Below are 15,043 nucleotides of genomic sequence, written 5' to 3'. Positions count from 1 at the left end.
AAATACCCTTCTGACAAATCTGAGCACACCGCCGCACACGGCGGCGCGTGTGCCACACGCGCCGACGCCAACCAAGGTGCGTGTGATGCCACCACCGTGCCTAAACTCTCCCCCTCCTCCTCCTCTATCTTCCTACGGCGTCCGCCTACCCCTAGGCTATCCCTAGCCTCTTCACGCGCCGCCTCTAGGCAGCGGTATCTCCTCTCCTCCTCCTCCGCCGATCCCCCACCAAAACACCACAAATCGATCCACAATTACATCAATAACATCACAATGACCAACCTAGCTAAACCTCACCTTGATTCGAACCTTTGGATTGTCAAATCGACGTTGAAGAGCTCGAGGTGCCGGCGGCCTTGCAGTTGAGAAGCGGCGGTGCCTATCGCGGTTTTCAATCGCCGATCTTGTCACCGGAGGCACTAGGGGTGAGGAGAGATGGTGGTGGTGCAGTCCTTATGCCTTGGTCTCACCGGTGGGGCGTTTGGGCGATGGAGACATCACGAGGTTTCAGGTGAGAGGGAGAGCACGATAGGGAGAAAGAGAACCGAGAGAGTGAGTGAGAGAGATGGGAGGGAGCTCGGGGTCGAGAGGGAGAGGGAGGAAGCCGAGAGAGGGAAGGGGGAAGAGAGAAGAGAGAAGAGCGAAGAGAGAAAGGGAGAGAGCGGCGGGGAGAAGGAGAGAGAGAAGGGTTTCCAATAATGGAAACCCTAATCTGAAAAGTTTCTATTTATACTCGTTTCAAAAATCGGAAACTAACTTCCGACGTTAATAACTTTTACCTCCGACGTCCGATTCGAACATGTCACATACTCCCGAACTCGTATTGACGAGCTCTACAACTTTCGTGAAGGAAGTTTTCGCAACCGAGCGACGGAAATAAAAGTCGATAAATACTTTCGGAAACGTAACGTTTTTCGAATTAAACGTTCCGATTACGTTTTCGTTGTCGATTTCCGACATTTATAAAAGAAACGAACACACTTTAAAATTTTCGAAAACTTATAACTTAGGAAAAGTATAATGACTCGTCCCGAAAAATCGGGTTATTACACTAACACTCACTAATAACTAACTGTGTGATCAGCCACCCATCAGATAATTACAACGTTAACAGAGCTATCTCGCTAGACAAATTTGTCGAGTGAAATAGCTTAAAGTTAAAGTAAAGTTATAATAGAGAGTTTGGTACAAGCACTAATTTTCGTAAAAAAAACTAAATATACTCTATAAAATAGCTTTATAATTATAATAAAAAGTCTGTTGAAAATACTCTTAGTGTTTGATCTCTGTGAAGTTTGAACTTCGTGAATTGAACTCAAGTTGGTGAATTTCCTATTTGACGCTCAACCAGTATGTCACTCATACTAGTCAGTTCCCTTATAGGTTTCATAATATTACGATTTTCAGACATAATTCTCTAATCGATTTGATTAATTCAAGTTAAAATGTATTTCTTCCAACATGAAAACAGTTGTTTTTCAAATTTGAATCGAAATAATTATATATTAGAGACATCCGTCGTAAGTGAAATTACATTTATCTTTATAATGTATCAATTGACATGTGCATATAAATAGCAATGTTCTAAAAATCCCCGCCTAGGACCACCTAGGCGGCGCCTAGGCGCCTGGAGATCCTTGGCCGCCTTGATTTTGGGCCGATTAATCCCCTATTAATCATCTGGGCGCTGGTTTTTAGTTGTCCGCCCGATTAACGCTTAGCGTTTTTTAGAACCTTAATAAATAGTGGGGACTCTAAAGATTTATGAAATATATCCTTGAAGCTAAATTTATAGGGAGTCAAAAATAATATATACATAGTTTTTATCCAACCAAGTTTCGCTTTAAAATTACATTACAAAGTGAAATTCTTGGCTCATTTTATACACATTTTTTTCAAGCGAGGACAAAAATATATATGCGTCTCAACCGCTTTTTATGAGAATGAACACGGGACAAAACTCATCCTTACCATAAATTGGAAATAATCATTAACAAACGTTAATTTAATAATTAGACAGGAGATTAAAACCACACAAACGGTTCACAAACTACCTCTTAATCTAATTAGGATATATCTCAATTTTCCTATTCCAGAGGCATGCATGCATGTTGTTGCCCGCCTGCTCGCTCAGTATCAATCAGAGTTTCTCATATATTGATCCAAACTCCAAGCATTCCCAAATTCATCTCCAAATTCATAATTAGTACCAGACTCCCCAAAAAATTCATTAAATTCCAGTACTGACGTACTGGTTTTTGGAGGCATAAAACTGATCACAGCTGATAGGCACACCCTCAACGTCAACATTACCAAATGAACCAATCTCCTGCCCAACTTGGATGGCACCAAAAATACCACCTCGGTCACCACCGTCCGCAGCTAATACTGACTTTAACAGTAACAGAATTTCCCGTGCTCTTTCGTTCATGTCAGGGCACTGTGGTACTGGCTCTGATCCATATATATAACTAATATGAGGTTGGTCATAATTGATGAGTAGTTTTGACTGTCCGGCAAACCTAGCTTCTGCTTGAAGCCGAGCAGTTTCCCACTGAGCTATCTGGCTGAGATTTGAGAGGTTCTTCGGGTCGCCCCCATGAGCAGAGGGCAGAGGCAAGGATGGCGGTCTTGGGTTTGTGGGTTACAGGGTCATACCCTTTCTTGGCTAACCTCTTCTTCAGATGTGTATGCCAGTACGTAGTTTTTTTTTATCTCATTGTCTGTTCTCTTTGGTAGCTGTGCAGCTATGGTCGACCACCTACATTGAGACATGCCTATCACCATTAGTCGTTAGTAGATGCATTAAACGAGAGCTTATTAACCCACACATGCAAATGATGCAATGTCTGTATATCTTAAATTTCACGGTTATTTTCACTCTTGTATTTTAATGTGGGGGTGTTCAGGGTTGAGTACTAATTAAGTAAGAGCGAGACTCGTAGTAAACTAGATTTCAGGTCCCCAATGTCGATGTACGTACGATCAATATCTAACTTCATCAAAATCAAACATCAGTCGATCCATGACCAACCGATCGATCGATCCTTTTGAGTCGAATATCGAATGTATTAATCGAGATTTAGCAATCCATCAAATTACCTGTTGCCCAAAAGTGCATGAAGTTGAATGATGGTCTGGTCTTCCTGCAAACTGAAATTTCCTCTCTTAATATCAGAGTTTAAGTAGTTTCTCCATCTTAACCTGCAGCTCTTCCCACATCTGTTGAGACCTATAATACATCGAGAAACAGAGGTTAAAGACACCCGTCCATATTTTTTTGCTACATATGATTAAAATTGTAAAGAGAGAGAGTGTGTGTGTGTGCGCGCGCGCGCGCAATATGTTTAAGTACGTACCAGCTTTCTGGGGTCAGGAACGCCAGCTTCTATGGCCATGTTGTTGAATGAAAGCAAAGAGCTTCTCGTCCTCTTGAGGGGTTCATGGACCTTTCTTTATATTCCAGAAGATGCAACAGTATTGAATTGCTTTCCCATTACGTTGATGATGCTATGAAAAGGGCAAGTACGGTTACAGCCCGGCCAGATGAAGATCGAGTGAGTTATATATACCTACGTATATGCTCTAATTCTCTAAGCTGGTCGAGTAGTACGTAGCTTGAAGGGCAAGTACGGTACAGTCCAGATGTAGATCGTGTGAGTTATAGATATAGAGCATATTGTCGCATCCCGCCAAACTCAGACATTTTTACCTTGAGCATTTTTAAAGCAAGCATGGCTCAAAGAAGGTTACGGAAGACACTTGAGCATTTTAGACGGATTTGGAATATGGCATAACTTTTATAACTCTTTGGAAGTTCATAGAAGACACTAGAAGGCGTTGGAAGTCTCCGGAAGAATGAGAAAGCCTTGGGACATCTCCGGATTTCTCTAGAACCATAGAGAGGCTAAGGGAATAAGACCACTCCAGAATTCTCTAAAATACTCAAGAGGCATCTTAGATTTGTGTAGACTAGTATAGAGTTATCTAGAAGTCTCTGCACTTGTACATAGTTCTAAAATTCTCTATAACTAGTGATGTAAGAGGAGGAGACCTATAAATAACAAGGCACCCCTCACATTTGATCCATCAAGCAAGAAGTCATCAAACCTACTTGTAAACACTTGTAAGCTTTATTTCTTTGTTCAATATAAATTCTCTTTAGAGATTTTGTCTTTGTCTTTCAATTGTTCTAACAGGGTGATTGCGAGAGTAAGATTGACATAGCATAAGAGACTTGCTAAGGCCACACGAGTAGCATAGCAACGAAGTAAGCTCGTGACAATATGCTAGCTCTAATTCTCTAAGTTAGCTCGAGTAGTATGTAGTGATCATAACCCATTAATTTTTTTTTTAATATTTGATTGACTTGACAATTAACAGAATATCATGACCAAGGATCGCCACAATTATGTACAATTTATGTTATACACAACTGAAAACTACACCACCAGTTCCTTAATTTTCTGTTTGAAAAGTTGGTGTGTGCGATATGAATATTCTTGTTCCTCCAGTTCGATTATGACGGAAAACATTGGAAGAATTTGCCAAATTTGGCGCATGATAATTCGGATGAACCTAGAAAGATCAATTAATATCATCTATATTGTTGGGAAAGTAGTGGCTGCCTAATACAAAAGGCCGATGGATAAATGATTATCCCAGGATCTGACTTTTCCCACCCCTAGTGTGATTAGCGGAAATAGCAATAAAAAAGAAGACACTATATTTAATGAGGTTCGGCAAATAAGTCTACGTTCTCGGGGCAACAATAGTACTTTCTTCCACTATACCAAATAATGAAATTAGAAGAAACAACTCATTATAAACTAACTACAGTGGTAACACACCTCTCTCTCTCCCAAGAAGAATTTTATTCTCACTAATTGAGACACTCTTTCTCTCAAGCTATTTAAGTGAGGATCACACTACTACACAAATACTCTAAGGTTTGTATCTTTGCATTCTGTGATATATTTGTTGCAATCTTCATGTCTTTATATAGGCAAATGACTTCATGCACCATATTATGCAACTCATGCAAGTAACATGTAATTGGAAACAAAGTCAAATGTCTTTCTCATTTCATGGTTCAATGTTTGCACGCTTATTAATGCATACTTCCTCAATCTTCAAAATTTGCTGCCACTTTTCTCCATCTTTAAAAATTGTTGTCACCTTCTCACCTATGTTTATATGTTTGTTTCTTCATTTTCAAATTAAGAGTTGCACTCCCATTCTATATGAATAGCAAACTAATTGACCTTGTGTAAGTCAATAGATCATCAAAGCTTTTGCAACACATGCTTATCTCATGTAGTAAATCGTCACATGAATTTCTTCCTCCAATTAAGGAGAGACTAACCCATCATATATATCATAAATGAAGGATAAAATTGCCTGGGGGGAATTTGCAGCGAGGATTCGTTGTGTGGCAGTTGAGAAATTCAAGCTGTTCATCAGTGGATTAAAGGCACAGGACCATATAACAATTAACAGAACTTAAATATGTGGTTGCTCGCACTCCTTGCACCACCAAGATTAATTTTGCCTATACTATAACTGCAAATAGTATTGAAAAGCACGACAGATCTTACTCCGAAATCAACTGTTCAGACCAAAATAAGAACGAAACAAAACCTAAGATGGCAAAAACTATAAAGATCTTAAATCTCCTTTCTAAATTTGAAACCTCTAATAAATCTGGGACGAGGAAATGACCTAAATTCGGATGATATTTAATTTGGGACTGAAATGAACCTTTTCCAACCAAACGTAACAATTTACCCGTTACCCATTCTGTTACAAAAATGTTTTTCTCCTTCAGAAATTCTCTGGTTAAATAGTACTGCATGCATGCTAGCTAGTAGCCAGTTAATTATTTTGGATCTATAATTACGCGCTCGTGGCATCTTTTAGACCATATAGTACTAATCTAGTTACTTAGGTCTGTCTTATTGATAATATATAGGATTTCGACGACTCTGAATGACTACAAATATGGAGATTGATAAATTAATAACTGATCATCATCAGCAGGGTAGCTAGGTATACATATACATATAATACATATGTATATATAGCGCCAGTCCTCAGAACCCTAAAATGGACCATTGCATTGTATGTACGTAGTATGTAGCAACAGGCTCTTTCAAATACCACCAATGCCCAATGGTCCAATAATTTACAGTGCTTAATACTTTCCGAGCAGGCCTCCGATCCGTTTACTAATTAGTTGCAGAATGATGCCAACAAGTTAGCATTTTTTTTTTTAAGTAAACAAGTTAGCATATATTGGTGTTGAAAGTTTGGTCTTGCATTTTCAGATTGTGGCATGGACTGATGATCATCATTAACTCGATGTCCCCCTCCTATCAGCATGAACTGTATGTGCGTCCAGGTTCTAGTATGAGCTAAATCATCGCCGGCCAGCTAGCTAAAGTACGTTTATTGATCAGCTACGTACTGCATGGCACCGTAAAAATTGAAGAAATCAAGGAGACACAATTATCATTCATGATAATTTAATGTTGTCCATAATAGCACCTGCTATTCCATTCATGCTGCCCAACGAAAACCCTAATACCTAAATTCTCAGCTAGTTAGGCACACAGATAATTACTACACATAAACACGTACACTGCAGTGTAAGGAGCTAGCTTCCGGACACACTACTTAATTAAATGATTCCGGTGTGTATTTCAAATTTACTTTCTCAACTATATATATATACAACTGCAGACATGAATGGTTATTAATACTGACCTATAACGCTGTGACAAGTATAATGGAGCGAATGCAGAAACTGCAGTATCAATTATGTGCTGTATAGCGTTACTGCATTAGCGTGGATCTTCTCGGATATGGTATATACTTGGGACTTTGAGAGTAACGGAGTGCTGCAATTACATGGCGTAGATGAATAAGAGGGATGCATGGAGTAGGATCTAATCTTCACTCACGAGCTCGTCGCCTTCGCCACCGGATGGGATTGCCATCATGCTCGCTCAATCGCCGTCGAGAAACAGAAAGAGAGAAAACAAGCACCGGCTTTTAAAGTATTGAAATATCGAGGGATGTTGACACGTGTCCTTCAGAATTTAGTGGAGTCAAAGTAGGAAATGATTGAGTTGACCATGTAGGGTTTAGAAGTAGATAGATACGTCATTCACGCCAAATTTGGGCAGCCTTGTTCTCGTTTTGTTTTCTAGAGGGGAACATAGCCCCAGCTCATTTAAGGGGGCTAATCGTAGAATGCAATATAAAATTCCCAGTATGTTTTTTTTTTTTTGGTTAACCCAGTTTTAGTATGTTTGATACATATGAAGATATATATTTGTTCCGAGATGGACAGTATGGTACTGTCCTATACCTGTCGATTTAATTAGGATTCTCATATATTGTTCACTGGAGATTTGATGCAGAATTGCAGACGGGCGTAGTAATTCATCGTTAAATTTGATTGATTGATATATAATTAATGCCAAAAACGTACAGAGCAACTTTGCCCGATCGATCAGAACAAAACAATTCATCGATCGAAGTTTGTCATTTAATGCTTCTTAGCTAGGTTGCATCATTTGCTTGGGTGGCGCGCTATGTGACCGTTGAGGAATTCAAAGGATGAACAGATGAACAGCAGGCAACGTAAATATGTATGTGAAAATAGGCAGCCAGAGTGCAATTTTCTCTGTATATGCATGCTGGTGATGCTGCGTTCCACGTCCATTATTATTCACAGTGACCTGAACCAATTGACACCAAATAGTACTGCATAAATCAGCAAGCTAGTACGGCGTCCAGTTAGGTCCAGCTTAATTATTGATAACATGTATTTTCTACAGTACATATACATATAGGAGTTAGATAAAATACTCTGAATACCTGTTCATCACATGCAAGCCGGGTAGCTGGGTATATATATAGCTTCAGGACGCAAATTGAACTTGAACAGAGTGCATTCTTGAAAGATTATACCTTTAGATATAGGCTCTAATTCACCACCAGTGGTCCATTTACATTAATATACCAGCTCAATCTGATCCGTTCACTAATTCGTTGCAGCTGCAAATGCCAGTTAAGTAGCATTTGTGTTGGAAATTGGCCTGCATTTTCGAACGGTGGAAATGATCGATCGATGATCATATATCATACTATATATATACGGTAAGAGACGTGGGCCGGCCGGCATGAATTATCCAAGTCTGGCCAGAGCTAAATATATAGGCCCCGGCCGGCAACCGACTGCTTATATATTGTCTTATTAATCAGCTGCAGCATGGCACGTACAGTAAATATCGAAGAAGGAGGTATGCGTGGTAAACGTTCCCATAACAGTACCACCATGCACGTGGTAGTTCATTCACTCTTTGATTCTATCAATCAAAACCCTGGATTTTGAGTTAGATGCGCGCGCAGATAGTTACTGCATTAACTGGTACACTGGCATGGGGTACTGGAGTAGAAGCGTCCACACACTTTTTAATTGACTCGAGCATTTACTTTTATTTACTTTCTCAACCCTCCATACTTAATGTTTCACTGTTTCAGAGTCTGGTATGATCGACCTGTACACCCTAAAATATCTCTATGTACTCGATCAATAATTTACAATGGATGACTTCCGGCAACAGCAGAAACAAAAATGTATGCAGCTTGGATCGATCTTACCTTGAATTTAGTCTATTTTTGGTTTCTAACTGAATGGCTCGATCTCCTGCCCGCATGCAGTCATTGATCTTTGTCAGCCGTATCTGATTGTATTTGCATATATACCAGAAAAGGATAGAACAAGTACGATATCTAAATAAGTACGATGGATAACGGACAACCAGCTATCTCAAATTTCGATCAATTCTCGATCGAGAGAGAGTTAGTACTGATATCTGAAGTAAGCTAGCAAGCTAGCTAGAAATCTAATGCAAAATCAAGCTCTACTTAGGCCTCAATCTTCACCTAGCTAGACCAGCGTGTCGAGGTATATACAGTTGATTGCCAAATTATGCAACAATGAGAGAAAGGATATATAGATGGCGCAATTTCTCATCCCACCAATCTAACCTACGGAGATGATGCATTTTAAACTAATCAGTTTAGTCTAGCTAGCTAATAATTAACAGATCGATTATAACGTCTGTCAAAATTTAGACCTTTCTCCTACTCATGAAATCGGACGTCTTTCATTCTTTTGCTGTTTCGAGTTTCGACTTTGATTTAATTGGCTCTACTTAAATCATTATAATCTAGCTAATTTATATTTTGGTTGCCTTAAATTTTGAACATAAAGGCAGCTGGAGGTCAGGAACTTTTTTTTTTTTTACAGAAACAAAAAAATTATTAAATGAAAAAAAAAGGAAAGAAACTAAGGGGAGGACTTCAAACCAAAACCAACAATGGAATGCTGAATAATAATCATAGCTAATTAAATCAAAGATCAATACACACAACCGGAATTTGTGTGCTGCAAAGTAAGGGTCTCGTGAATTTTTTTTAGCTTTTAATTTTTTTCTTTTGAGACTTCAGCAAAGACTGGAGAAGATTTTCCTCTTCCCGACAATCACATCAAGAACTCAAAGAATTAAATCTTTCAGTACGATAATATAATATATAGTTATAGCTTAACGTACGACAGTTCAAAAATATTATTTCATAATCAAGGCCAGCCATGATCCCCTCCTCTTTGTCCTCATTTACCTTTATTACTTGAGGTAGGTGCTGATCGTAGATTATATATATATTTCTCACCAAGAACTTATTCAGCTTACTGCTGCTGCAAGCTCAATAAGTTTGTCAATCCCTCGCTCATGATCACATTTTGATAGTCTGCACTGATAACATTACATTGTTCCAAAGTCCAAGCATCCACGACATCAAACTCTGTATTACTACAGGTCTGTTGGAGTAGTAGTGCGTCGAATAGGTCACCATATTCGTTGATACCACTCTCCTCTGAAGCATCACTGAAATCCGGAGCTGCTGACATGGTTAAAGGTGAAACTTCAAACTGTCCACCCCTATTACCAAGTACACCATCATGGTTACCGGATGAACCAATTTCTTGAGCAACACTATTGGCACAACGAACACCACGAGCTTCTCCGCAACCTACACCACCTGCAGGGGGTAATGGCTTTGACATCATTAGGGTTTCCCATGTTCTTAAACTGAAGTCAAGGCACTGTGCCGGTGGTGGTGAAGGTTTGAGTAGTTTTGCTTCTCTCGCAAATCTAGCTTCTGCTTGAAGCCTGGCTCTTTCCCACTGAGCTATGTGGCTGAGGTTTGAAAGGTTCTTTGGATCGCCATTACCAGAGCCGAAGATGCTGGCCTTGGGTTTGTGGGTTACTGGGTCAAACCCAATCTTGGCTAACCTCTTCTTCAAATGTGTATTCCAGTAATTTTTGATCTCATTGTCTGTCCTCCTCGGTAAGTTCGCAGCTATGGCTGACCACCTAAAACACATTTACCTTAGAAAATAAGCATGCATTGTTTAAATGGTAGTATTACAGAGAGTTTTCTGAGATCCGATAGGTAAGAACTTGTCGAACAACGAATACGTTTTCAAAGAGTCCTGATCTAGACCATATATATGTTGCTGCAAATCTAGCCCACAAGGGATTTCAGATGAAACAATTCCTGCTATTAATACAAAGTCACATTCTTAATCTCTAAATTTAATGTTCGGTTGAACAAATTATATTGTGATGGTAACTATATATAAGTCGAACTAGGGCATCGCGTACGATAAAATTCTGTCATTAGAATACCAAATCCACATACGACACATTTTAATTCGGGTGATCATGATCATGATCTCACTATATGTTATTTAGATATCTTGGTTCATCGTCACAACTAAATTTGTAGTGTATATTGGGCTTAATATTACGAAATACATTCATGTTCAGGTGTTATATAATGTAAATCAGAAACTTCATGGAATTTCAGTCATTTCACAGATAAAGACCTACAGTATATATAGTGAACTTCTAGACTTTAATATAACCTATTTCTGATCAATATGTACTAAAATAAACAGTAACCTGTTGCCTAAAAGTGCATGAAGCTGAATGATGGTCTGATCTTCCTGCAAACTGAAATTTCCTCTCTTAATATCAGGTCTCAGGTAGTTTTTCCATCTTAACCTGCAGCTCTTGCCACATCTTTGTAAACCTATGATACATATACCAAAACAGCAGTCAAAAACCGAAACAGAGGTTAAATAAAGAGAGAGACCTATTTACATTTGAAATTTGAGACTCTGAGAGAGAGAGAGAAGAAGAAGAAAAGAGGTACCAGCTTTTTGGGGCAAGGAACGCCAGCTTCCATGGCCATGTTGTTGAATGAAAGCAAAAAGCTTCTTGTCCTCTTGAGGAGTCCATGGCCCTCTTTTTATCTTCGAAGTTGCAGTAGTACTGCTTTTGTTTTCCATGATTAGAAAGAAAGAAGGGCTCGCTGCTGCTCTTTATTTCCTTTCCTTTTTCGGATTGAAATTCCTGAGTAACATATGGCCAGAATGGCCGCCTTACATATTTATACTGGTTGAAATTTATTTATGACAACATTACCCTTTAGTTTAATTTATTGGTTTTGCTAACCGTGGAGCCGTGCTATGTGTCCCACACCAAGCGTGATGTCATATAGACGCACCAGACAACCATAAATTAAACTTTACTCGATATATTAGTGTATATTGCAAAAGTATCAGAGAAAATGAATCTCACGGAGTGTGGGGATCCATTTTTCCCCCAGATTTTAAACCAAGCTTGAAAGAAACTTGTTCCCTTCCTTTAATTTGGTGTCAAACACAGGAAATGATAAAAATTTCGTCCCTTCCAAATACATCCATTAAAGATATTAATGCACGATATATATGATTTAACTTAATTGTACTCGTATCTGAAGTTTTTTTTTAAATGGAAATGAGATATCTGAAGTTCTCATCGTATTATCTGAACACAACACTTATATGTGTGCATGTGAATAATATGTGATGATCAATTAATGCATCTCATGGCTACACTTCTCACTCATAACTTCGGCAGGTTTAGTATCATAACTTCGGCAGGTAGAAATTTCGTTCTCATGGGCGATGTTTTGGTCGGCTGTAATAGCTAGTTTTCCGTCAGCAACGAATTATGCTAGGGTTCTTCGTTCAAGATTCGCCTGGCCGGTTTGATAATATCAACTTTCCGATCTCAGAAATAGCATATTATACAGTACCTTTCTATGAAAGAGTGATATTTTTGTGTGTCCTTGGAGTCATCATGAGCTTTTAAAACTATTTCGTTATAATTATGACCTCAACTGAAGGATAAGGATCTTGATTGATAAATATGAATTTCGAACCGATGGGGAGTACTGATCGAGGGACGCTTATTAGTAGTTTCAGCTCCACATGAGGCTAAGGGACAAAAAAGCGAAAGAACCAGAATATATCGTAAATATGTGCTAGCAAGATTGTATTATTCAAATTTGCAGGTACTACACAGTCAACACACAGAACCAGTTGCAATCCAAAATCTTATATATCAACTCTTCCATATATACGTAACTCTGAATCCCTATAAACTCACTTTTAATGTTACAATTTTTCATCTGAATTATAATATGCATTCTCTCACGTACGTATCATGATATGATGATCATTCTAATTGGTTACAAGCCGTAAAAGTAATGCTGCATCGAACCTAATCTGATCATTCTAAACTCTTTACCTCTGGTTTCACATTCATATTGTAATTTCTTCTGGTTTATATTGTTAACGTCTTTCCTCTCTCTATATATAGAATTTTAACGTTTTCAGATTCGTTGAACATGCATGTCTCTGTTAATCTATGCACTCTAGTCGAATTAATTTTCAGTTCAATAGGTGGCCGGGAACATAGGTTTCAAAAATTGGTGGAGGAGCTAGATGATCTGATGGATATATCTGGTGCCTTAGCTTGAATTGTCACGACAGGAAAGTCCATATAATACTGTTATTTTTTACCTAAGCTCCATATATGTACGTATGAGTTCTCATGAACTTCCATGTTTTCAGTGCAAAACCGAATCATGATTCAACGGCATAGTGAATAAGATCACTCTGCAGGGCAGAGTACCTATCTAATAATCTAATTAAATATGAACTATTTGAAATGTTATATTCAAACAGTTTCGTATGCTAAGTACGCATCAGAGTTCATTTCAGAGCAGAGTACGTAATACTTTCTTCAAAGACGATGATGATGCTCAAATCTTTCTGGATATATACCGGGCATAAGGCATGCATGCATGCAGCATGAAGCTGAAAACGTACAGTCTCTCCAAAATTTATTTAGGATCGATTACTTACCTACATAGCACGGAAGCTTGGTTGGAAGACCGATTCCCGCTTCAGAAGCGGAAGCGCTCGGAAGCGCGGGGAAGCACGACGGAAGCGCGATTCCGAAAAAGGTGGGTTTGGAAGCGCGGCGGAAGCGTTGGCTTCCAAATTGGAAGCGCGACGGAAGCGTTGGCTTCTAAATTGGAAGCGCGACGGAAGCGTTGGCTTCCAAATTGGAAGCGCGGCGGAAGCTTTGACTTCCAAATTGGAAGGGTAATTCCTTCTCTACCTCTATTTCATCAATAAATGTCTTGAGACTCTTCTTGTCTTTTCATCTTCTTATTTATTTCGTTAAACGGTTAAAGATGAATAACATCAATCAATCTAATATGTGTCAGAAATATGGGGAAGAGATATCAGGAAAATCTAGATGAGAGAGATATATATAGAGAAGACATAGAGTTGTGGAGAGATATGAAAAAAAATCCATATGAGAGAGAGAGAGACAGAGGGAAGACAGACCTTTTTTTTTAATCAATTTCATCTAGTCATGTCTCTTTGACTTGCACGTGTCCAACACCTTCACACTATGTTGTACATTCTTTTGTTTGAATTTTGAAATGAAGCTTTAATAATGTTATAATCAAAGATAATCATGGGATAGAAAATAAGTCATTAATAGTTAACTAATTATTTTAATACTAGATAAAATAATTAAAAATAAAATATAAAAATATAATATATATATATATATATATATTATTCTGACGCTTCCAAAACGCATCCGCTTTCTTAATTTTTGGAAAAAAAACGCTTCCGCGTTTCCAAACGCTTCGCTTCCACGTACCCGCACCCGATTCCATGCAGCCTAGTTACTTACCAATTAAGAACGCTAAATGCGAAGGTCGATACGTACGTGGAATGATTGCAAATTCAAATTGCGTAAATGGTGATGATGATGGTCATCAGGAACGGCTGAGAGTCGACATGCATGTGAATTGTTCAAATCTTACATTAGTTACCTAGCTCCAGTTCTGTAAATTAACTACAGTAACAGCGCGTGGTGGATCTAGGGTTAGAATTCTACCTAGACTAGTTAGAATTTTTTTTCTGAGGTTTGGAACCAATCTAATACTCATATGAGGAGATTTTTTTTCCCTATTGACACTTCTGAAAATGTAGAAATATAAGAGGAAATAATTTCAAGTCTTTTCTTCAATAGATATTTCTATTTCCGTAAAAAATCCGGCACATGGTTTGCCGACAATTGATATAATATTCAATATTGTATTTACTACGTACAAAAATAAGCCAACTATTCGATCAGTTTCTCCACGGTTATTAATTTTTTAGGCGGCTTAGATATTAAGTCTCTTAAATGAATTTACTGCAATCCCCTGCTGGTAGCTGAAGGCCACAAAGCTCTAATTTATTTCTCTACAATGTATAGTTTCGTGCTCTCAGCTGTATATGTATTCGCTGCTCTGCAGTTCAGACCAAAACATATATGGGGGTGTCGGGCTGGTCCTTTCTTGGCCTGGTCTTTGCTTTAGTGTGAAGACCACAGGTCCAAGGATCGACCTCCATCATCACCATTTCACCAAATATGGGGGTGTCGATCGGTCATGCACTTTCAAAGATCGAAATTTGATCATCTGATCACACAGTATTATCTAACTCACTGGAGTACTTGCAAAAATAGCATGAGATACATGCAGAGACGTCGTTCACGTCATACAT

The 15,043-nt window shown here is 38.6% G+C and overlaps 1 protein-coding gene and 1 pseudogene across 1 annotated transcript; both read right to left on the bottom strand.

The window, feature by feature from the left end:
- Positions 1–2,230: 2,230 nt before the first annotated feature.
- LOC126793907 (transcription factor MYB16-like) lies at positions 2,231–3,736 on the bottom strand (annotated as a pseudogene).
- Positions 3,737–9,760: 6,024 nt separating this feature from the next.
- On the bottom strand, positions 9,761–11,428 carry LOC126793904 (transcription factor MYB106-like). Its single transcript, XM_050520532.1, has 3 exons — positions 11,293–11,428; positions 11,040–11,169; positions 9,761–10,448 (listed from the first exon to the last, which is right to left on the bottom strand). The coding sequence occupies exons 1-3, from the start codon at positions 11,426–11,428 to the stop codon at positions 9,761–9,763; spliced, it is 954 nt and encodes a 317-aa protein (XP_050376489.1).
- Between the last annotated feature and the right edge of the window lie 3,615 nt (positions 11,429–15,043).

This window comes from Argentina anserina, chromosome 5, assembly GCF_933775445.1.
Source record: "Argentina anserina chromosome 5, drPotAnse1.1, whole genome shotgun sequence".
Taxonomy (NCBI): Eukaryota; Viridiplantae; Streptophyta; class Magnoliopsida; order Rosales; family Rosaceae; genus Argentina; species Argentina anserina.
This window is presented reverse-complemented; position numbering and strand designations above follow the sequence as displayed.